This window comes from Aulonocara sp. 'chitande type north' Nkhata Bay, linkage group LG7 (assembly GCF_057382095.1).
Source record: "Aulonocara sp. 'chitande type north' Nkhata Bay isolate Kocher_YH1m ecotype deep benthic linkage group LG7, A_spYH_male_GT1.1, whole genome shotgun sequence".
Classification (NCBI taxonomy): Eukaryota; Metazoa; Chordata; class Actinopteri; order Cichliformes; family Cichlidae; genus Aulonocara; species Aulonocara sp. 'chitande type north' Nkhata Bay.
This window is the reverse complement of record NC_141350.1, coordinates 28,327,219-28,349,987: the sequence shown is the minus strand read 5'-3', so window position 1 is coordinate 28,349,987 and position 22,769 is coordinate 28,327,219. Positions and strand designations below refer to the sequence as shown.

Sequence of the window (22,769 nt, the reverse complement as noted above, 5' to 3'; positions counted from 1 at the left end):
GCAAAAAAAAAAAAACATTATTTTATTAGATCAATAATACTTTTGCCTCCAGGCTTTGACAGTTATGTTAAATAATCTAGATCAACTCTCCACGACTAAATTCATCTTCTCACTTTTTACTTCTTTACTGAGCAAAAAAAGCCAGAAGCCATTCATTTTAGCACCATTTTTATCATTTCTTGTGGCGCAATAAAAATATCAACATCATAAATTTGTTACGAGGGGCCACCTCTCCACCAGGTTCCATTGATTTTTCCCCACTATCTTTCAGTGGGCTGAAGTTATTTTACGGTAAATCTCAATTTATTATATCAACACATTTCTACCTTTTATTATTACCAATCTGTGGGTCATCTCGCCACCAGACTCCATTCATATTCTCATGAGCTTTACTCATTTAGTCTTACTACTGAAAAATAATAGCCAGATGCCAGTGCGATCTCCCAATCAGACTCAATTCTCTCTGTGCCCATTTTTACTTGAACAGCGTCAGTTACAGATCAGTGATGACTAACAGAGTCAACGTCATTTCCAAACCAGATTCCATTCATTTTAACACAGTTTTTACTCTCCTAGTTTCAGTCTTTCAGCCCTGCTTCCGGTCCGGTCCGGCTTTCCGTCTGATGTCACTCCGCCGCCGGTTCGGCCTGCCCCTCCTTGTGGACTACGATGCCCTTGCTGATAAGGTCCGGAATCTCCACGGCGAGCCACGGTCCGAGTCCGAGCGCCATGAGGTGCGCGAGCCCGAACCGCGGCGCGTTCCGGGCCCAGAGCGGCGCAAAGTGTTCGGTGAGGCAGATTTTCCCGCCGCGGTACATTTTGGCGGTCTTCCCGTCCAGCTCCGGAACTGCCACCTCAGGCGCGGTGTCCGGGTACGTCACAGGGATATCAAACTCTAGCCAGAACTCGTAGCGCAGCAGCTCGTGGATGTACCAGCACGTGCCAGTCCAGCGCGTGCCGTCAGCGTTGGATTCGAGGCGGAACCAGTCGTTGTCGGCCGCCTTGTTCTGCTCCACGAAGCGGATCAGCGCCTGGTACTCCTCCTTCAGCCGCTGCGGCCACAGCGCGCGGTCTCGCGGCCCCGCGTGCGTCTTCAGCAGCGGGATCTGCGAAACGGCCTTGCGCGTGGCCTCGTCCGCCATGATGCGCAGGAGAGTTAATGGGTATGACTTTAGTTCGGTTCGGTCCGGACCCCTCAGGTGTGCTCTGAGGACTGACGTGGACTTCACCGGGAGCGGATCCGGCCAACAACTTCCGCTTCCGGGTTTTCAAAACAAAAGCCTCAGTTTGTTCCCTTTTTTTTTTTTTTTTACCTTCAAAGTTTATAACAGGCATGTGACAAACAGCAACACTGCCCACCTGAGCAGCAACAGATCCGTCACAGGTATAAATTATTATGAGTTTGTACAGCTTTACACAAAAAACTGATCTATAATCAATCGATAACTAGTGACGCCAGATGATCGAACAGAAAAATTGATTACTGTTAATGATTACCATATAGTTTAAAATACAGGCACCTGATGAGTCATGCAGGTTATTTAAGTTGAACACTGACAGTCCTGCTGGTATACATACAGGTGCCATTAGTTCGAGTAATCCCATCCTCTGGTTGGATGAGGATGTGCCGATGTTTTCCTCCTTCCATGCGAACCCCCAGGGGGACCAGCCTGAAGCTGAAGAGGAGGAGGATTTCATTTTTAACCTAAACATTAACTCTGCAGTCAGCAAGACAATCTCCATGCCTCCTCAGGCTGGCATCCTTTCCCTCAGGCAGAGAGAGTCGCACTAAGCATGTGCAGAGTTCTTCATCAAGAACCGCAAGTTCAACGATTATCCATCCATCCATCCATCTATCTTCTTCCGCTTATCCGGGGAAGGGTCACAGGGGCAGCAGCGCAAGCAGAGAAGCCCAGACCTCCCTCTCCTCAGCCACCTCCTCCAACTTCTCCGGGGGAACACCAAGGCGTTCCCAGGCCAGCCGTTAGATATAATCTCTCCAGTGTGTCTGCCCCCGGGCCTCCTCCTGGTGGGACATCCCCGGAACACCTCACCCAGGAGGCATCCTTGTCAGATGCCTGAACCATCTCAACTATCTCTTGAATGCGGAGGAGCAGCAGCGGCTCTACTCCGAGCCCCTCCCGGATGGCTGAACTTCCCACCCTATCTCTAGGGGAGAGGCCAGCCACCCTTCGGAGGAAGCCCATTTCTGCCGCTTGTGTCCGGGATCTCGTTCTTTCGGTAACTACCCACAGCTCATGAAAATAGGTGAGGATAGGGACGTAGGTCAACTGGTAAACTGAGAGCTTTGTTTTTACGCTCAGCTCTCTCTTCACCACAACAGACCGGGGCAGCGTCCGCATCACTGCAGCTGCAGCACCAATCCGTCTGTCGATCTCCCGCTCCCTTCTCCCATCACTCGTGAACAAGACCCTGGGATACTTAAACTCCTCCACTTGGGGCAGGAACTCGTCCCTGACCCGAAGGGGGCACTCCACCCTTTTCCGGCTGAGGACCATGGCCTCAGATTTGGAGGTGCTGATTCTCATTCCCCCCCGCTTCGCACTCGACTGCGAACCGTTCCAAGGCAAGCTGGAGGCCATCACCCGATGAAGCCAACAGAAGCACATCATCCAGAGGTTCAACAATTACTGTTTGTTAATGTTGATAAAGGTTGAAATCAGATATTAAAATGGCTGACCCCAGCTTAAATGATACTACTGGGAATCCTGATGTGCAGTAGCTGGAAAAGGTGTGTGGCCATCACATGCGGAGCAGAGCAGAATCCTGACCCTACCATCTAACTGAGTGCTGCACATTTCACTCTGACATCACTGTTTTTTTCTATGATTTGGGGTTGGCATGATTCAGACATGAAGCAGCAGAATGAACAGCTTCAGTGTTCCTCTGATTCACACACACACACTTTGACTGTGGTTGTGTCCAGGTTTGTGCGCTGAAGTTCACTGACACACCTTTACACAGGTAATACTGAGCTGAGGATGGAGATCTACCTGACAAGTTACAGCTGATGTCAGGTGTGTGCAGCTCTGAGGCACCACACCTGCAGAAAAAATCTGGAATTAAAAACACTGTTTCAAAGACAGCATGCTGAGCAAATGTAAATAAAAACTAAATCCAATGATTTCTCATAAACCCTGCAAAAAAACTGCATCTCCACACTGAATCATGTTCCTAACTGTTGACATCTCATCAACTGACAACATGGCATCACGCCGCATCCTCAGACTGAAGAGGAAAGTGCTCAGGTCAAAGACTCTGTAATGGTTTCTGCAGCCACCATACTCCAGCAGACCAGAACAGGATGCTGCACCGCCCTCCCCTCCAGTAGCGGTTTTTGATACGGACGACACAGGTGGTTGCCCGGTGCGGCATCGTGGTGGGGGCGGCATCCCGGGTATCGGCAAAAAAATTTTTTTTGCTCGTACTCATGCTGCCCCAACGTTAGCCAGCGCATATTGGGAATGGCATAGGCACCGATCGGCTTTCTATCGCCCATTTGCTGGGAGTAAGGACGCCCTTCGTTTACGAGGTGCGCCTACTGCTTGCGGCACAGGGAGGAGAGGGCGGGGCGGCGGGGGATTCTCTGGCTGGCTGGAGCAGCATCTAATAACCTACCCGCAAAATAAAAACAAACCAACAAACACGAAAACACCAGACATTATGATACAGACTTATAATTTGCACCGATGTTTTTTCGAAATTCTGTATGCGAAAAGTGAGCGCCAGAGCCCTCGGTGCGCCTGCTCGCTGCTGAAGTCAAAGTAAACTTTATTGTCATCTCCGCTACATACAGTCCAGTATATAGAGAGACGAGACGACAAGGCTCCAGTTACAGCAGTGCAAGTAAACAAACAATAAATATAAGAAGAGTGAGAAAATAAATATACACTTTAGGACCAGGGGTAAAGGGATCAATAACAATTTATAATTTTTTTTCAGTTTGATAATTTAAAGTCTCACATACAACCTGTCGAAAGGGGAGGGGGGCCTGCTGCTTCCAAATAGAGCACATTTCATTTATAATGTTGTAAATCCAAGCCCATTATGTATTCATGATTTAAATCCTGGGTTGTGCGAAATCCCAGAAATACACCCTAGACAAAGCAAATCTGTGAACTAAGGTGTAGGTCTATTAGGTTATGTTGTGGTGATCCTCGGGTTGGGGGATTTGTGTTCATACTGGAGTGCAAAATTAAAACCAATGGAAGATGGATGAGAAAAGTTCAAAGCCATCAGGTCCTCAGTTTAGAAAAAATAGAAAAGAACAGGAGGAGAAATGAGCCAAAGATGCAGGTAAGCAGATGTGTCATTGGATAATGGCAGGTCATGTATCCTGAAACAATCAGAATCAGAATACTTTATTAATCCTTAAGGAAATTATGTGGGTTACAGTTGCTCCAAGAAGAAATGGTAAAAATAGCAACATTAACAGACTAAACTCCAAACAGTACATTATACAGATTTTACACAATTAAGAAATAGCACTAATATATGCAGATCACTCAATTATAAATATCAAGGATTAACAGAGGTGATTATAAATAAATATCAAGAAAATTGACAAGAATATTCCAGAGTAGAAAAGAACGTGTGGAAAAAGGATGTAACTATCCGGTTGTTCAGTCTGACGTCACTAGCCGTGTCTGGACCTACACTCCGCTGCAGGTCCATATATCAAACGATCACTATGGCATTACTGAGAGTAGAAAAACTGTCTAAAGTCTTTCATCTTTAATAAAATGATTAGCGTTCTGCTTTACCAGGTGTAACAATTGAGTTTAACATCCAGGCATCCATGAAAATGGAATTTATAACATTTAACGGAGTTAGACGTTAGCAGGAAGTTAGCTCGCTAGCTTCTATCTAAATACAATATAGCATGTCCTGACTGCGGGGTTTTGGAAACAAATTAAAACGTACAGCTCTGTTATCACTTCCAGCATAAATGAAGACAGAAAACTAAACAGCAGTGACGTTTGTAGGGTTACTGAAGTTGGGCTAGCTGGTGACCGCTAGCTAGGGTTGCCAACCGTCCCTTAAAAAACGGAATCGTCCCGTATTTAGAAACAAAAGTTCACGTCCCGTATTGAGCTAATAAGGGACGCACTTTATCCCGTAATACAGTGAGAATCAAAAGTAGTCTATAACTTTTAATGGAATTAACACTTTGTTTGAAAACATAATTCCCAGCCCCTCTCCTGCTTTGTGACCAATGCGCTGACAGCACACTTATGACAATTCGAGTATGACAAGTCAGATTATCGCTTATGTCATTGGTCGAGGAAAGGTCGCTTACGGAGAAAATACCGGCCAACAGGGAAACAAACGCCGACACTGCGGTGCAAGTCTCGGACGGCACACTGTGCCTCCATAAAATGAAGGTTATAACAGAAAATCTGTCGCTCTCTCTCTCTGTCTGTCTTTCACTCACACAGACACGCACACCGCCACCATCAACTTTGCTAAATTGCTAATGAAAAACATTAATAAGGCAGCTGTGATTGAGCAACAGTGTAAATCCAACTATTTTCACGGTTGTTATGGTCGTGATAATTTTGTGATGCCACATCGAAAAGGCTCGGATGAGCTTTCCAAAGTTCTACAAGTTGTGCCTCCATCGCTTGTGTCCAGATCACAGGCTGCACAGCCGTGCTGCTCCATCTTTTTCACCGACGTTTATGTGTTTGCGCGTGAGCAATGTGAGCGCCTGTGGTGACACCCTCACGAGCGATTGATGATCGGGAGCTGGTCGTGAGGTGTTAATCGCTTCTCGTTACCCCACGTATACTACACGATGCACGATGAAGGCCAAAATCGGGCCGATCACCAAATCGGTCGCACGACTCAAAAATCGGCTCAAAATGGGCCAAAAATCGCACAGTGTGAGCCCAGAATTAGAGCAGCAATGTTTGTTCGCTCAGAGAAAGAAAAAAAAGGCTGCAAAAGTACAGGGAGGAATGGGAAAAGGAAAACACCTGGCTGGAAAAGTGCACTATAAAGCGCACTTTTTCCATAGGCATGCTTCTAATGGTGGGCACATGAAGAACACGAGGGGCGTGAAAGCTCGGGGAACCCTTAACCAATTTCTTGTCCACCAGGCCACGGCAGAAGCAGATATGGTATGTAAACACTGGTTTGTTTTTTTAAACCCTCTGGTTAAGGTTAATATGGGCATGTGCAGTGAATATCAGCGCTATGTGGCCAGAAGTGTGATAATATAATTTATTTTGTGTAATAAACAACTGCAAGGATAGATGATTACAACAAATAGATCACTAATACATAAAAGTAATACATAGATGAATAATGATGATGAGTTATGATGCGTAATCATGGGAACAAGCGGGTTTACAAACAGGAGCAGCTGATTAGCATTAGAAAAGCTGAAATAATACCTCAACTGAAGCCAACTGTACTAAATGCACTAAATGTGCACAGTTACAAGAATATTTTTGTTCTATTGCTTTCTATTAATTTATATAATTTTAAGTTAAGCAGGACAGAGTTCTTTTAAAGAAAGATTTACTTATATTCTCAAAAGTTAAGCATGACAGGCTTCTGTTTAAGAAAGAGACCTGTTTTACTGTGTTAATGTTGTCATTTTGAGCTAAAAATAAATGGCTAAATGATCATTTGTTTCACATATGGTCATATCACAAAGAAAATGCATCTGCTTAAATCAAGTTCAAGTCAAATGGTTAAAAAATAATTTCACACACAAAAAAAGAGCTACCACACTGGGAAGGGTGAAGACAACTGGGTGTCCCTTATTTATTTTTCAGGGAGTTGGCAACCCTACCGCTAGCGACACAGCTATGTTAGCCTAATATAAACAAGCTAACTTTTTTCCACTCGATAAAAGTTAACGTGAGTGTTGTTGGTGGTCAGGAACAAATGTAATCGCATGGCAGGATGCTGTAAAAGGACCAAACTTCAGCCAGGAGAACAACTGAGATAATCCATCCACAATACGAGGTTAGTCATTCATATACTGCTGCATGGGCTGGGCTGTAGTTACATCCTAAGGTTTTAAAAACTGAGCTTAAATAAATGATTAGCGGTAATAAAAGCCGAGGGAGGTCAACAGTGATCACTGACTGTTTTAGGAGCTTTTTGAGATCAAATAGAAGAAAATACATAACATTAAACATGTTAACAACACAAAAGCCATATTAAACACAGACTACTTTAGGCCCGGAAGTAGGATTCGTCGTGTCATCACTGAACAACCGGATTGCAGTGTTTACAGTGTGTTAGATGGAGGAGTTGTACAGGGAGATGGCCACAGGGAGGAATGATTTCCTGTGTCGGTCAGTGGTGCATCATGGGTAATCTCAGTCTCTCACTGAACGTGCTTCTGTGACTAGTCGGTATGTCATGGAGTGGGTGGGAGGTGTTATCCAACATTGTCTTTATCTTGGACAACATCTACCTCTCAGACACCACCCTAACGGAGTCCAGCTCCATCCCCACAACATTATTGGCCTTGCGGATCTGTTTATTTAGTTCATTGGCATCTGTGAGCCTCAACCTGCTGCCCCAGCATGCAACAGCATAGAGGATAGCACTGGCCACAACAGAGATACAACAAGATAACATCAATTAGTAGGGATAGTGAAAACGTCTGTTTACGTTTGTTTGATGTAGCTTACTGAATCTTTTGGACTGTGTTCAGCACAATATTAATTAGTCATTGTCAATTGTTGATTTGTCCTATTCTCATTGTATGACGAATTATAATGGCTGTTTGGTAGCTGTTTGCATACTATGCATAGGGGGGGGGGCAGAGGGAGTGTTCGCCCGGGGCGCCAAACAGGCTAGGACCGCCACTGCTCCCCTCTCTGACACAGGTGTGTTCTCGGGTGTACATCAGAATCAGAAATCAGAAAGGGTTTTATTGCCAAATGTTGAGCAGGTTTACAACATTAGGAAATTGCTGCGGTGCTTCAGTGCAAACATACTGTCATAAATTACGCTTAAATAGACATGAAAAATAAATAAATAAAAATAAGAATAAGAATTAAAAGTGCTAAGTAGATAGATATATACATGATATATACATGAGTGCAGGTGGTGATCAGTGCCAAACATGGAATGATGCAGTGAACACAGCGTAGGGTCATGTGTTAGTGGTGGGAACAGTCATACGGTTATTGTTCATGTGTCCAACAGCAGAGGGGAAGAAACTGTTCTTATGGCGAGAGGTTCTGGTGCGAATGGACCGGAGCCTCCTGCCTGAGGGGAGCAGGTCAAACAGACTGTGTCCAGGGTGAGAAGGGTCAGCTGAGATCCGAGCTGCACGCCCCAGTGTCCTGGAGGTGTACAGGTCCTGCAGAGATGGGAGTCTGCAGCCAATCACCTTCTCAGCAGAGCGCACAACACGCTGCAGTCTCTGTTTGTCCCTGATAGTGGCTCCAGCGTACCACACGGTGATGGAGGAGGTGAGGATGGACTCGATGATTGCAGTGTAGAATTGCATCATCGTCCGTGTTGGCAGGTTGAATTTCTTCAGCTGCCTCAGGAAGTACATCCTCTGCTGGGCTTTCTTGATGACGGAGGTGATGGTGGGCTCCCACTTCAGGTCCTGGGTGATGGTGGTACCCAGGAAGCGGAATGAGTCCACAGAGGTGATGAGGGTGTCAGTCAGGATGATGGGGGGAGTGGAGCTTTGTGCTTCCTGAAGTCCACAATAATCTCCACTGTCTTCTGGGCGTTCAGCACCAGGTTGTTGTGGCTGCACCAGGACACCAGACATTCAGCCTCCCTCCTGTAGGCAGACTCATCCCATCCCAGATGAGTCCAATAACGGTGGTGTCATCTGCAAACTTGATTAGCTTGACAGACTGGTGGGTGGAGGTGCAGCAGTTGGTGTACAGGGAGAAGAGCAGGGGAGAAAGAACACAGCCCTGAGGGGAGCCGGTGCTGATGGTCCGGGAGTCCGAGACATTCTTTCCCAGCCTCACATGCTGCTTCCTGTCCGTCAGGAAGTCAGTGATCCACCGGCAGATGGGATCAGGCACATTCATCTGGGAAAGCTTGGAGATGGTCTGGAAGGATGGTGTTGAAGGCAGAGCTGAAGTCCACAAACAGGATCCTGGCGTAGGTTCCTGGGGAGTCCAGATGCTGCAGGATGAAGTGTAGAGCCATGTTGATGGCGTCATCTACAGACCTGTTGGCTCTGTATGCAAACTGCAGGGGGTCCAGGAGGGGGGCCGTGAGGGTCTTGAGATAGAAGAGAACCAGGCGCTCAAATGACTTCATGACCACAGATGTCAGAGCCACGGGTCTGCAGTCATTTAGTCCAGTGATCCTAGGTTTCTTGGGGACAGGGATTATGGTAGAGGACTTGAAGCAGGCAGGCACATGACATGCCTGCAGTGAGGAGTTGAAAATGCCAGAAAACACTGGGGCCAGAGGGGGGAGAGGTGGGGGAATGAGTGTCCAAAGTTGGGGCCGTTGGAGGTGTGAAGGCTGCCTGATGGCTCGTCAAAACGGCAGTAGAAGTCGTTAAGGGTGTTGGCCAAGAGCAAGTCATCAGTGGAGTGGGGGGTTTTAGGCTTGTAGTTGGTGATATTCCTAAAACCTTTCCACACAGAGGCCGAGTCATTCTCTGAGATCTGCTGCTGCATCTTCTCAGAGTGCTGATGTTTAGCAATGTCCACTTCTTTAGTGAACCTGTACTTGGCCTCTCTGTAGCAGTCCCTGTCTCCGCTTCTGAACGCCTTTCTCTTTTCCAGCCACAGCTTTTTGAGTTTAGGAGTAAACCAGGGTTTGTCATTGTTATAACTCACCCTGGTGCGTGATGGCACAATGCTGTCCTCACAGAAGTGGATATAGGAGGTGACAGTGTCCGTAAACTTATCCAAGCTGTTAGAAGCAGCCTTCATTGTGTCCCAGTCTGTAGACTTCAAACACGTGCGAAGCTCCTCCACAGCCTCGTTGCTCCACAGTTATTTGGTCCTCACGACAGGTTTGGAGAGCTTCAGCCTCTGTCTGTACGCGGGGATTAGGTGGATCGTGACGTGGTCAGAAAGTCCGAGTGAAGCGCGGGGCACTGCACGATAGGCCCCGCTGATCGTGCTGTAACAGTGGTCTAATGTCCTCTCCTCTCTGGTCGGGCATTTAATATACTGCTTGTATTTGGGAAGCTCATGGCTCAGATTGGCTTTGTTAAAGTCCCCAAGAGCAATGATGAGAGAGTCCGGGAATGTCCGCTCCATGTGCAGTATCTGCTCCGCGAGTGCGCACTGAGCTGCCTGCGCATCTGCATCTGGCGGGATGTAAACAGCGGCCAGGATGAATGAAGCAAACTCCCGCGGAGAATAAAACGGTTTGCAGTGCATGCGACCTTTATGCTCTGTGATGTGGTTTCTCTCGGTTGTCTGTGTGATGTGGTCACGTTCAGGTTTGAGAAATCCCGTTCAGCCCCTCTCTGTGTGCCCTGTGCAGACTCAGTGCTCCGGCCCGACAGGTGGCGGTGTTCACCTGTCGGCTGGCAGCAGCAGAAGTAGAAGAAGAAGACGCTGCTGTTAGACAGTCCGCCATTTGCTGACCCTCGGATCCTCCGGTAGCTTCTTCTTCCCAACAAATCTGCTACAGCTACACCTTCACCTGAAGCGGTACCTGCGCGCGCGGCACAGCGGCGGTGATGGCGGCCGACCGGCGCGAGGACAAAGGTGAGTGAGGAGGACCTTTGTTAGCATTAGCATTAGCCACGAGCTGCCTTTGTTTGATGCCGCTCGGAGCGGATCGTTAATCGATAATAACTGTGATGATCGATGCTGCTGACGGGCGCGTGACCATTTGATGTGTCGGTGCGTTAGCAGCTCGTGTTTGATCCATCACGACGCTGATGAGCGGCTCGCTGTCACTGCATCAGACTCCGATCAGAAAACTGCTGATTTTACGGCTGAGGCCGCTTTAAGCACGCCTGAGAACAAGTGGAACCGGAACCTAGTTCGTTTTGGGCCACAGTAAGCTCTGACGTGTTCGGGGGTGAGGGGTCAATGATTTGGTCGATTTTAACGACATATCTGATCGCATAAAAGCGAACTAGGGAGACTGTTTACAGGTAAACAGGCTGGTACAGAGCTGCTGCCCTGTGATTGGCTGAGACGTGTGGCTAAATCCAGCAGTGATCAGAGGAGCGTAAACACGACGAGAGCGTTAACGAGTCAGCTTCCTCTGTTTACCTGCTAAAACACTATGGTAATTGATGTTAAATCCCTCATCTGGACAGGACCAGGCGATGTTCAGTTTCCTCTGATGCTTTTATGGGCAGCGGAGATTTTTTTAAAGCAACGTGTTCCTGAAAGCTGTGAACAAAGCTCCAGATTTATTTCTTATAAGTTTTTATGTTAGTGTAATATCGATGGGTCTCTCTAACATTCATGTGGAGTTAGTTATGAGTCCTTTCCGACATGATATGTTTACAAACGTACTTTTATTGGGTCAACAAGTTGTGGACTACTTACTTTACATTGTGCCCGGCTGTGCCAAGATGAACTGATTGTTGCTTGTGGGCTCCAACAGATATGCGGTTTCTCTAGGTTTACTTGTTAACTTTCATTCTTCAGATGTGAGAAATCAAATCTGATATATCAGCAGGTGTGTCACCCAGGCTTTGGTCTATAAACACCAACACAGACAGACAATAACAGAGTCCTCCTTCTGCCTAATCAGCCAGGTGTGCGTTACCTGTCCTTCTCACACGTGTGTGTGTGTGTCTGTGGTTTCAGATGGAGAGCTGAACGTTCTGGAAGATTTACTGACTGAAGCTCCTGATCAAGATGACGAGCTGTACAACCCCGAGACAGAGCGTGACATCAGCGACAAGAAAGGTACAGACAGTACTAAAGAGAATACTAAAGACAGTACCACAGACAGCACTACAAAGAATACTACAAACGGTACTACAGAGAATACCACAGACAGTTAAAGAAGATAGACAGTATTATAGAGAGTATTCTAAAGGTACTACTGTAGCTGGTACTACAGATGTTACTATAGCCTGTTAAACATACTGACACTACTAGACAGTATCACGAACATTCCTGAACTAAGTTATTAAAAACTGTGCATGTTATTAAGCCCTCATCGCTGTCTGTCAGGTACGAAGAGGAAGAGCGAGCGTTCTGACAGCCAGGACCTAAAGAGGCTCCGCTCCTCGTCAGGCCACGGTACTTCTAGGTCATCATCCTCCAATAAGAGAGCTCCAGGGCCATCTCTGTCCTCCTCTAAAAAGGCGTCGAGCCCTCGCGGCCGGCACTCCACCACTTACCGTCATGAGTATTATGATGAACGAAAGGGGAGACGTGGGGCCCGAGAGGTGACGAGGAGCCGTGGAGGAGAGGATGCAAGACGGCGAGAGTCCCAGAGAGGCCTGGAGGGTCTGAGTCAGGTACTGCTTACACTAAAAGTATAATTTTAACGGTTTCCAGTAGGGCTGCTCGATTATGGCAAAAATGATAATCACGATTATTTTCACTGAAATTGAGATCTCGATTATTTGACGATATTTATTTAACAATAACAATGTATTGAATAATGACTTTAAAGATTGTCAAAAAATAATATAAAATAGTGTGCAAATACTGATAACAGTGCAAATGTTTGCAATATAAAAAATAAATGAAAAATGTAAACATCTATGTTTAGTGAACTTTGTAGTGTTGCTCTGTGGTGCAGCTACGACACCGCAGCAAAGTTTACACACTGTGTGTACTTGATCCACGTCTGACTCCGCGAACCCATAATGTTTCCACACCACTGAAGTTTTTTTTTACCTCTTTTCAACCAACGGCAGTCACTCTCCTCTCCAAATAACTTCTGCTTAGCTTTCCGAGCTTCCCTCGGGTCCTCTTAATTGTTGTGACGCGTGTTCGAAATGCAGAGAGGTGCGCTCGATTTGCCACACGGAGCAGCGCGAGAGTAAAGCACGAGGGAGGGGCTAATAATCGGCTCAGTCATTGTTAATGATCGTTGAAAGCCCAGATCGTAATCGTGATTAAAATTCGATTAATTGAGCAGCCCTAGTTTCCAGCCATTCGTATTAACTTCCTGTTTGTCTTCAGAAGTTACGCCGTGATGAGCGGCGAGCAAGTCCCCCCCCCCATGAGGAGGAGAACCAATCAGAGGACGAGACAGGAGCAGAATACGGCTCAGAACAGGCATCGGGCAGCTCCTCCCCCGCTGCTTCCCATGTAGAGGAGGAAGAGGAAGATGACCAGGAGGAAGAGGAGGAAGAGGAGGAAGAAGGTATGGAAGAAGAAGAAGAGGAGGAGGAGGAGGAAGAGGAAGGAGAGAAGGAGGAGGAGGATGAGGAGGAAGAAGAAGAGTACGACCGTCGTGGTGGTGAGGGCAATGACTATGACACACGTAGCGAGGCTGGTGATTCACGCTCCGCCTCCTCTGTCAGCTTCTCTGATGATGGCGAGTCAGCACACTCAGGCTCCGCCTCCGAGGCCTCAGGTAACCATAGAGTTAGTAATGTACATTTTTCTTTTCAAGGAGAAATAAAAAACGATGACGTAATATTTGAAATTACTGCTTTTAATTTGAAAGGTTCAGAAAAGAAGCGGGAGAAGCTGTCATCGTCGGTCCGTGCAGTTCGTAAAGGCATGGAGAGTAAGGACAATATTCCATGGTTACTTACCCGTTACTACACTTATACCTTTACTGAGTTGCAAGTAATCAGATTACAGCTATTTCCTGTGTTGTTGTAGATCCAACAAGCAAGCTGCGTTATATCCTGAGAGATGCCCGATTTTTCCTCATTAAGAGCAACAACCACGAGAATGTGTCACTGGCCAAAGCTAAGGTACACGTTGACCCCCTCGCTGTTCCCCATTGTTCCCCTTTTCAATCCATGTCACCTCCCTCATGGTTCCAACTGTCATTTTCTGTTGTCACCCCTCCTCCTTGTGTTGTTCCCCTCATTGTTCCCTCTCTTTCCCGTGTCTTCCCCAGTGTAGTTTGTGTCATTCCTTGTTGTTCCCCTCGATTTTCCCTCTGTCATCGTTCCCTGTCACCCCCTGTGTTGTTCCCCGTTTTGTTCTGATAGCTGAGGATGAATTGGTGTTTCTGGCGTTTACAGGGTGTTTGGTCGACACTGCCGGTGAACGAGAAGAAGCTCAATGCTGCCTTCCGCTCAGCTAGGAGCGTCGTTCTCATCTTCTCTGTGAGGGAAAGTGGAAAATTCCAAGGTATGAGGAAAAGAGGTTTTCAGTATCATATGTCGTTGTCTGTTCACCTTATTCACCTTATCCTCTTCTTAACTCTGATTGGTCTGTTTTGTCTTATCCTCAGGTTTCGCTCGTTTGGCGTCAGAGTCTCATCATGGTGGCTCTCCGATCCACTGGGTGCTCCCTGCTGGAATGAATGCCAAGATGCTGGGAGGAGTCTTTAAGATTGACTGGCTCTGCAGGTAAACAGCTCCATCCAGTAGGTTTATACTCTGTTTCTATTGGTTCCTGGTGAGTGTTTGACTTCTCCTAGACTGATCTCGGTCTCCGGTTCTGATTTTAAATTTTATGGACAAAATTTTATGGATGAACTGGAGGCAGAGGGTATTGGGTTGATTCTGGGCTTTGACCAACAGATCGAGGATATTGGCTTTGAAAATAACTACCTGTGAAACGTGAAATCCCTGGCTGGCTGGCTGGCTGCTGTTTGGGGTGTGTCCATGTCTTAGGTCAGCTCTTTAGCTCAGCGGTCCCCAACCCCCGGGCCAAGTCATTTGGTACCGGGCCGCGAGAGTTGAGGCTCGGGTGTGAAATGTATGGTTTTCAGGGTTTTTATCGGTTTTTAGCGTTATTTTGTTATCGTTTTTATCGCTAACTCGGTTTTCCTGGGTCTTTTCACGTGTTATGAATAAATCTCCAGGAGTCGCCACAGCAGGCTGCTCTGTGTTTTTGCGTTGGTGGATTTTGGGGCTCTGCCTCATGACGTTTGCTGAAGGTGTGAACCTCTGGAGCCACCTCTGCATAGATGTAGTTCACGTGTTGTGTGATGGTTCACCGCTGATGCCCTTGCTTGCTGCTTGCTGGCTACTTCATTCAGTGTTGTCTTCTTTTTTATTTCCTTTTCAGGAGGGAGCTTCCTTTCATTAAGACCGCCCACCTCTCCAACCCCTGGAACGAACACAAGCCGGTGAAAATTGGACGTGACGGCCAGGTCAGCTGACTGTTCTATTACGAATCACGTTTTCCTGTTCTATCACATGATGCAAATCTGTGTCTCTTTCAGGAGATCCAGCCGGACATTGGTGCTCAGCTCTGTGCCCTGTTTCCATTGGATGAGAACGTGGACATTCACCAGGTGGCTCGCCGCATTCGTCACAAACGTCGCACACCATCGGAGCCGCGGCCTCGGGGCCGACCACCACAACGTGAACCGGGAAGGTTAGCCAATCATCAAGCTCCTCCTCCCGCTTCCTGTTCTTCTTCTTCTGCTGTGACCACGGCGCCACCTGATGCTGGACGACGGAGACAGCCGCTGCCCTTAGCTGGCGGCTAGCTTTCCCGTGGCTCGCGTTGCTGGTTCTCTGGTTGTTATTTTTCCAGTCTGGAGCTTCCCGGAGCGAAGCCTCACTCTGCATCTTTGGTCGAGGTGTTAAAGTCAGGCAGGAAGTGAAGTCCTCGACAAGCGTTAAACAGCTGACGTCACAGAGGAAGTTTAACCCTTCACTTGAGTTTCATTTCCTTTGAAGTGTGAGCTGAGCAACATCTCTTTGTTTTATTTTGTAATTTTTAGCTGAATTTTGTTTTGTTTTTTTAGGTCTGTAGTCTTTACGTAGCTGAGCTGAAGTTTTGTTGTTGTTAAATTTGTCCTTTGAAGCTCTTTGTCTTCGCAGGATTTTGATACTTCAGAGGTTAAAAAGTGAAAATTTGTAGCTGGACTGAAGCTGACCCTTTCAGAATAAAAGCAGAAAGGACAAGCGTCACTGGCTGGACTGACGAAGGAGGGGGTGGGAGGGTGAGCGAGGTAGAACTAAAAAAGGAAGTAAGGGAGCATCTGAGACCCCAATGGACTGTTTCAGGTGTTTGACCGGGTTTTACAGGTTGGTCAGGAGGGGGCGGGGCCTCTGGACTGTATCCACTGAGGTGTGGTGAGTCTAAAGGGGAGGGGCCTCAGGACTGTATCCAGTAAGGTTGTGTGTTGTGGCAAGGCCTCTGGACTGTATCCAATGAGAAGTGTGGTGTGTTGGGGGCGGGGCTCCCTCTGGTTGTATGAGGTAAAGTTGCAGGTGCCTAAAAGACTGAAAAAAAAAAAATATACCCCTGGACTGAAAAAAGTGACCCCTCCCCCACATGAAAGGACAGTCATGTTCCCCTCTTCCTCCCCTCTCCTCCCACTGGCACACACACACAGGACGGCGAGCTGGTTGTCGATGTGTGTGTGTGTCGCTCTGATGGACGAATACAGTGAGCATAAAATTAATCGAATGGACGGAGCGACAGAAAGACGACGCAGTTTGTCATTTCTGTTTAAGGACTGTTGCTGGTCTGGAAGGGGCGGGGCAGGGCTCACGGGGCGGGGCTTTGTGTATTGATTGACAGGACTGCACCATCATCATCATCACCCCTCACCTTTTCAAAATAAGAGGGTTTATAAAAGCCTTTAACATGGACTGATGAGGAGAAAAACTGTTTTTTTTTTTAAAAGTGTTGCCCCTCCCTCATACGCAGCAGAAGCGGTATGTTGTCCCTTTCAGAGGTTCTTCTTCATTTGTTCTTTTTTTTTTTTTTTTATTTGTGTGTGTGTGTGTGTGAGAGAGAGAGAGAGACTTTGTCAGACTGCAGATTCTGTTTTCATCCTTCAGAGTGAAACTTTTAAAACAGGAGATTCTGTGTGGACATCAGTTGATTTAAAAATAAGCCAAAACAAATTTGGAACAGCACTGGAATAGGCCCAGAGCACAATGAGAATAGGATCGGTATATGGTTGGAACCGGATCAGAACAGGGCCTAAAAAGGACCAGAGTAGGGCAGGAACAGCACCTTAATTCAGCCAGAATGGGAATGGAACACGATCTGAACAGGGCTAGAATAGGACCAGAACAGGATTGAAACATGTTCATAATAGGACTGGAATAGGATCAGAACAGGATTTGAACAGGGTCTTTATCAGCGTCTGACTTTCTTGCGTTTAAACATCATGTTACAGACAAAGCTGTTTCCAGGCACAAATTGAAGGTGTCACCTGGTGTAAATGTCCAAATCAGTCTGTCTTTATCCTCAAAGCTTTCTGTTACTAGACCTGTGTGATATCTGATTCGTCCAGGTAAGCGTCAGGTGAAGTCACAGGTGAAGTCACAGGTGAACCACACAGAGCGGCTGATTGTGTTGCAGTTCGAGTTTGTGTGTGAAAACGGATTTGGGGGAGGGTGGGGGATTTCTTCTTGTGTTGGAGTCTGATCTGAGGAAGTATCCGGTTTGTATTTGTGTGTGTGTGTGTGTGTGTGTGTGTGTGTGTGTGTGTGTGTGTGTGTGTGTGTGTGTGTGTGTGTGTGTGTGTGTGTGTGATGGAGTGTACCTGAGTGCATGTGTGTGTCTTACCTGTGGACTTGTTTATGTAGGCGTCGACCTGAAGAGTATGACCTCCACGGCAGGAAGCGACTGCGACCTGACGGTCCACCAGACTTCAGCCAGCGAGCAGGTTAATGTGCAGCTTCCATTTAAACAGCCGACTAAGACCCAGATTTTCAGGTGCAGGTGTCGAACACACCTGTTACCTGAATGTTTGCCATTCACTGTCACCTCAACCGAACTTTATGTGTCGTGCTTTTAGGGTTCATCCAGGACCTGAGGAGCCAGCCAGTGGACAGGTGAGACACACCTGGAATCGGGTTTCTTCTGTATTCCTCTTAGACCCTGAGTTGATGTAATCAGACTGATATTAGAAACTTCATCACATCTTCAAATGTCTTTGACCAGACATCCAGAACAAACGCTGCACTGTTCCTCCTGAATCTGAGTTTCAGCTGACAGCAGACTCTCCTGTACCCAGTCTTAGACCTTCCAGGTATATCCCCAGCTGTGATCCTTCTGGTTCACCTTATTACAAAGGGGATCATCACCAAAGTCTGTCAGTCCAGAGTTACTGGTGGGTATTTCAACCAAGACTGGCGCATGACGTGCAAGAACTGGGGACACATCCAGGAAGTCTTTTAGCTACTGTGATGGGCAAGTCATGCACCTGATCTTCAGACTCTGCTTCCTCTCTGGAATGGTTTGCAGAGGAATTTAGGAGATCCTCAGAGGTGTTCCTCCACCTCCAACTATACGTCCAGAGTCTAGCAAGCTCAAAAGGACTCTATTCAGCTCGATAGCTCCTCTGTTGTTCACCATATGGTTAAAGGGTTACCAGACGACAGGTACCAACCACTTTACAGCCACAACTCCATGCATCTGATCCAACTCTCCATCAGGTGGTGATCCGTTCACACCTCAGCTCCTCTCCTCACCTGAGGCCTTAGATCTGGTGATACAATTACAAAATTACGAACACCCTTAAGTTCAAACATGGTGTTCGTTATAGACGAACCAATAACAAAACACCACTCAGGTTCAGGACGAGCAGGTCATTCTTCCCAATCGTGCCAGATCGAGGTGACATTGTTGTTGCCCTTGGCAGAATTAAAGTGGAGCTCCTAGATGTTTCTTGGGGTGAGGTGCTGCTCTGTGCTCAGTCACGGAAACAACTCTAGTCCATGAAGGAACCCCTAAACATCCAGGTGCCGAACTCCAGTTCCAGAAGCTGAGCTGGCTTCTCAGCCTCACGTGCTTGCTCAGATTCCTTCCATACCACAAGTGTGACGTCCTCCATTCCTGTTGCCGGTATGGGCTGCTGGGACCAGACTGTTGAGGTCTGCCCCTGTGGTTGGCGCCCAACTACCACGGCCACGGCAGGTGGTCTATACCCAACCATCACACCCAGGCAGACCCACAGGACCGCATCCACACTAAACTCTGCCACCTGCAAGTCCCTTCATATATTGATCAGAAACTCCTCCACCATGATAAAGTGAAGATTCAAAGGATCTAAACTTTCGTCTTGAATTTAAAAAAAAATAATAATAAAATTTGAAAGTCTGAATTTCTCATGAATCTGTTCTCTTTCCAGGCGATTTTCTGGCGTAAGACGAGACGTGTTTCTCAATGGGGTGGGTCCAAACGTTTCACTTCATTGATTACTTATCACTTCACTGATTGTTTATTGATTAGTCTGATTAGTATTGATTAGAGGTGTGGGTGAACATAAATAAAACTGTAAATGATTCAGTCTTTCCATTAAAAACAGCCCGTAATCATCACAAATACCACATGCAGATCATTTGATTTCAGACAGGAAGGGGTTTTCTTGTGTTTAGCTGTGTCCTTACCTGTGTTCACCTTTGTCCTTCTTGCTTCAGTCCTATAACGAGTATATGAGGGATTACCACCACAGTGTCGGCCCCCCGGCGCCCTGGCAGACTCTGGTATGAATAGGTTATTAATCACGTTCTGATCGATTGTTCCTGCCTGTGACGGATGATGAAAACATGCATTTTACCTGGAAGCAGGAAACTGTTTTTGTGTTTTAAGATGTTGCATGAGAATTTTCAGATTAAAAGCCTTTATTAAAGTCACTACAGACTGATCTAATGATGATGCCACGTGTGTCATCAGGCGGGCTATCCCGGCGTGGAGCAGCCACCCCCACACCATCCACCCTACTACCACCACAGCCACCCACCGCCTCCCCCTCACCAGGCCTACCACCATCATCACCACCCACCCCTGCCACCACACGAGGCCCCGCCCCCTCGCTTCAGAGATAAGCAACGAGCACCGCAGCACCGCGCCTTCACGTCCAGCCCAGTAAGTTCACTCAGTCCAATCAGGCGTATTGATTAGTGATCAGCACAGCCTCTTACTGTTTTTTTGTTTTTGTTCACCCTCCTCCATCATACAGCACGACTATGACATGCGAGTGGACGACTTCCTGCGGCGGACGCAGGCAGTGGTGAGCAGCCGGCGGGAGCGAGAGCGTCAGCGTGAGCGTGAGCGAGGTGGCCCGCGCCGTGACAGAGAGCGAGAGCGAGTGAGGGATAGAGACAGAGAAAGAGAAAGGGACAAGGAGAGGGGGCGGTACCGCAGGTGATCTGATGACATCACTTCTTGGCAGCCTGCACTGCTTTTTTTCTTTTTCTTTTTTTTCTTTTTTTTTTTTGGCAGCCCGCACTGCTTTTTTTTTTTTTCTTTTTCTTTTTCTTTTTCTTTTTTTTGGCAGCCCGCACTGCTTTTTGACTGGTTTGCTGTTTTTGTTGAAAATTATGAATTAAAAACAAACAAACTGAGTGATGACATCATCAGTTTTATGTGAATAAAGTGAAAACTTGTACAAAGAAATATTTGGTCAAAACTTTTATTTTGGCAGCCTGTGTGTGACTCCTGGTGCAGTGCCAGATTTCCCACAATGCTCTGTGTTCATTTTTTTTTTATGTTTTGAGAGTCTGGTGATGCCCAACGTGAGGGTGGAAGCAATCTAGACCCAGTACTCAGATCTAAGATGTCATAAGATAATGGAAGAAACTTTTATTATGAACATGTTTCTGTAACAATTTCTCATTTTATTCTGAAAAGTAGTGCAGTGTTTCCTGTTAAAGCTTTCAAATTAAATGTTTTTAAGTATGAAACTCATCCCGTTTCCCTGTTTTCTTCACTTCCTGTTTGGGGAGTTAGGACGCACTAAGTGGGGCTCCCTGCACATCCACGTAACGCTTCATATTCCTGCTTCCTCCCAGGAAGAGCTGCACAGTGATGACTGTAGGTGACCATCATCATCATCATCATCATCTGGTCCAGTCTGTAGTCTCCATGATAGTAGTTGTGTGCATTTATGCAGTTTTAGCAGTAGTTAAGTCTCCAAGTGAAATATGAGCTGTTAGCCACAATAATTAAAGATGAATTGTTCTTCAGATGAACTAAAGTTTGGTCCGGGTGTATATTCAGGTGAGGATACCTGCCTCAGAGAGTAGTTTTGATACGTCACAGTGGGCGACCAAGGGGCAAGAACTGGAGCACCATTTTCGGGATCACCATTTTAAGATCATCCAAATTGGCTGCAGGACATGCAGCGTGTGGATAAAGCATCAAACTGAGACCTTCTTCACCTTGTGGTAGTCAACACAACCGTGTAGACTAAAGATGTTCCTGGACTAATGTCTTAGTCGACTAACCATGGAAAAAATTTTTTGACTAATCGACTGGTCTAGCACTAAGAAACACTCAGATATGAAGTTACATTTGAGAACTGTTTAATGTAAGCTGACAACAACAAAGCTGTTTTAAACCATTAATCCCATTCTTAAATAATGAACCATGATGCTTAACTGTGCAGCATCTTATTGTGCATTAGCAACATTACATGTTATACTCCAGACAGCGAGGCAGAAAAACACTTAAAATAAAATGATGTTAAATATGATATGAAAACATGTTACGACAAAAGTTAACGTGTTATTAAAATATAACAAATGAACATCCGAAAAACTGCAACTGAAGAGTGCGACGTGCATTATGAACAATGAATGCTGTTCACCCACCCACTTCTATAAAGGTTAAAATCTAAAATAAAACAGTAAATCATTTAGTTGTTTTCTTCTGCTAATCTGAAGTGCAATCTCTCCAGCATGTCCCGGGTCTACACTTGGGGGACTCCTCCCAGGAGAACCTTACCCAGGAGGCGACAGTCTTAGATGTCTCCTTGTGATGTGGAGGAGCAGTGGTTCTACTGTGAACTCCTCCCAAATGACTGAACTCCTCACCCTATCACGAAGGCACCGTCCACCTTTTGGAGAAAGCTTTCCACCACTTGTATCTGAAATTTCATTCTGATAGAGTAAACTTACATTTATGTTTTATCTGCCCAAATATGTAATGCAGAATAGAGTGTTGAGAAAAAAAAATGCCACACTTATATCACACATTCCAATGGTAGAGATTTACACAATAGAGCTTGGAAGCAGGCTGGTGCACACTGACACCACTACCCAGAAAACAACTATGTAAATAATGGAGCTAGGGAGAGCTCTCTCTCTCTTCACTTCTATAGGCCTGACCAGAGGAGGGGATGTGGTTGCCATGGTGATGTGGGAAGAGTCATCTCCTGTTACAAAGAGATGTCCAATAGGTGCAGGATATGAAATGTGAGCCAGATACTAGACTCAAGCCAGATAAGGGGACCCAATTCTAAATCCGTGGTTTCCCCCGACTTTTTAACCAATCACATTAACATGCTTACTGCTTTCGTGTGTCATCCTTTGTCTCTCTGAGCCCTGAAAGGCAGAGGTCCATGGCTCTATGTAACCATTTAACAATTAATTTTTAAAAGTCATAATTTGAGCATTTTTTTCTCTCAAGAAAATAGAACACGACAATACATCCATCTACACACCAATAAACATAAAATTTAGAAAACAAAATGTACCAGGAATTACTGCTGAGAGCACAATGAATTTGTGATTGGAAGCCAAGGCGTCAGAGGGGTTTGTAACACTACAAATAAAAATATAATTCACATGCCTCCTTTTGTCGTTCAGTGCGTGAAGTACACTGAACGGATTGTCTCGGAAAACCCCTGCAGAAAGTGAACTCATCTTTCATTGTAGCTGTTCACAGTCACACCTTTGACACAGCTTTGTGACCACAGCCACAAATTCATGGCAGATGGCAGACTGAATAAGAGGCATCACTCTACAC

At 46.3% G+C, this 22,769-nt stretch overlaps 2 protein-coding genes across 6 annotated transcripts; one reads left to right on the top strand and one right to left on the bottom strand.

Annotated features, from left to right (window-relative positions):
• Nucleotides 1-13: 13 nt before the first annotated feature.
• On the bottom strand, nucleotides 14-1,262 carry ufc1 (ubiquitin-fold modifier conjugating enzyme 1). The gene has a single exon (XM_086299821.1). It carries the CDS (start codon nucleotides 1,140-1,142, stop codon nucleotides 627-629), a length of 516 nt encoding a protein of 171 aa, XP_086155947.1. The 5' UTR covers nucleotides 1,143-1,262; the 3' UTR covers nucleotides 14-626.
• Nucleotides 1,263-10,322: 9,060 nt separating this feature from the next.
• ythdc1 (YTH N6-methyladenosine RNA binding protein C1) lies at nucleotides 10,323-21,477 on the top strand. 5 transcript variants are annotated; one of them, XM_086299801.1, is made up of 17 exons: nucleotides 10,323-10,700; nucleotides 11,763-11,864; nucleotides 12,135-12,424; nucleotides 13,101-13,494; nucleotides 13,588-13,650; nucleotides 13,728-13,843; nucleotides 14,120-14,228; nucleotides 14,332-14,449; nucleotides 15,114-15,198; nucleotides 15,271-15,425; nucleotides 17,603-17,682; nucleotides 17,815-17,851; nucleotides 19,150-19,189; nucleotides 19,439-19,504; nucleotides 19,695-19,886; nucleotides 19,981-20,165; nucleotides 20,751-21,477. In XM_086299801.1, exons 1-17 carry the CDS (start codon nucleotides 10,673-10,675, stop codon nucleotides 20,758-20,760), a joined length of 2,070 nt encoding a protein of 689 aa, XP_086155927.1. In that variant the 5' UTR covers nucleotides 10,323-10,672; the 3' UTR covers nucleotides 20,761-21,477. The 5 variants fall into 5 exon arrangements, with proteins under 5 accessions (XP_086155927.1, XP_086155926.1, XP_086155930.1 ...); XM_086299800.1 differs by having other exon boundaries at nucleotides 10,330-10,700; nucleotides 13,098-13,494; nucleotides 20,751-21,462; XM_086299805.1 differs by having other exon boundaries at nucleotides 10,337-10,700; nucleotides 13,098-13,494; nucleotides 13,749-13,843; nucleotides 20,751-21,456.
• The last annotated feature ends 1,292 nt before the right edge of the window (nucleotides 21,478-22,769 follow it).

Coding starts and splice junctions, on each gene's coding strand:
- ufc1 (XM_086299821.1), bottom strand. CDS start 1,142: ATGGCGGACGAGGCCACGCGCAAGGCCGTTTCGCAGATCCCGCTGCTG.
- ythdc1 (XM_086299800.1), top strand. CDS start 10,673: ATGGCGGCCGACCGGCGCGAGGACAAAG. Junction 15,199..15,270: donor AAATTGGACGTGACGGCCAG/GTCAGCTGACTG, acceptor TGTCTCTTTCAG/GAGATCCAGCCGGACATTGG. Junction 17,683..17,814: donor AGACTTCAGCCAGCGAGCAG/GTTAATGTGCAG, acceptor TCGTGCTTTTAG/GGTTCATCCAGGACCTGAGG.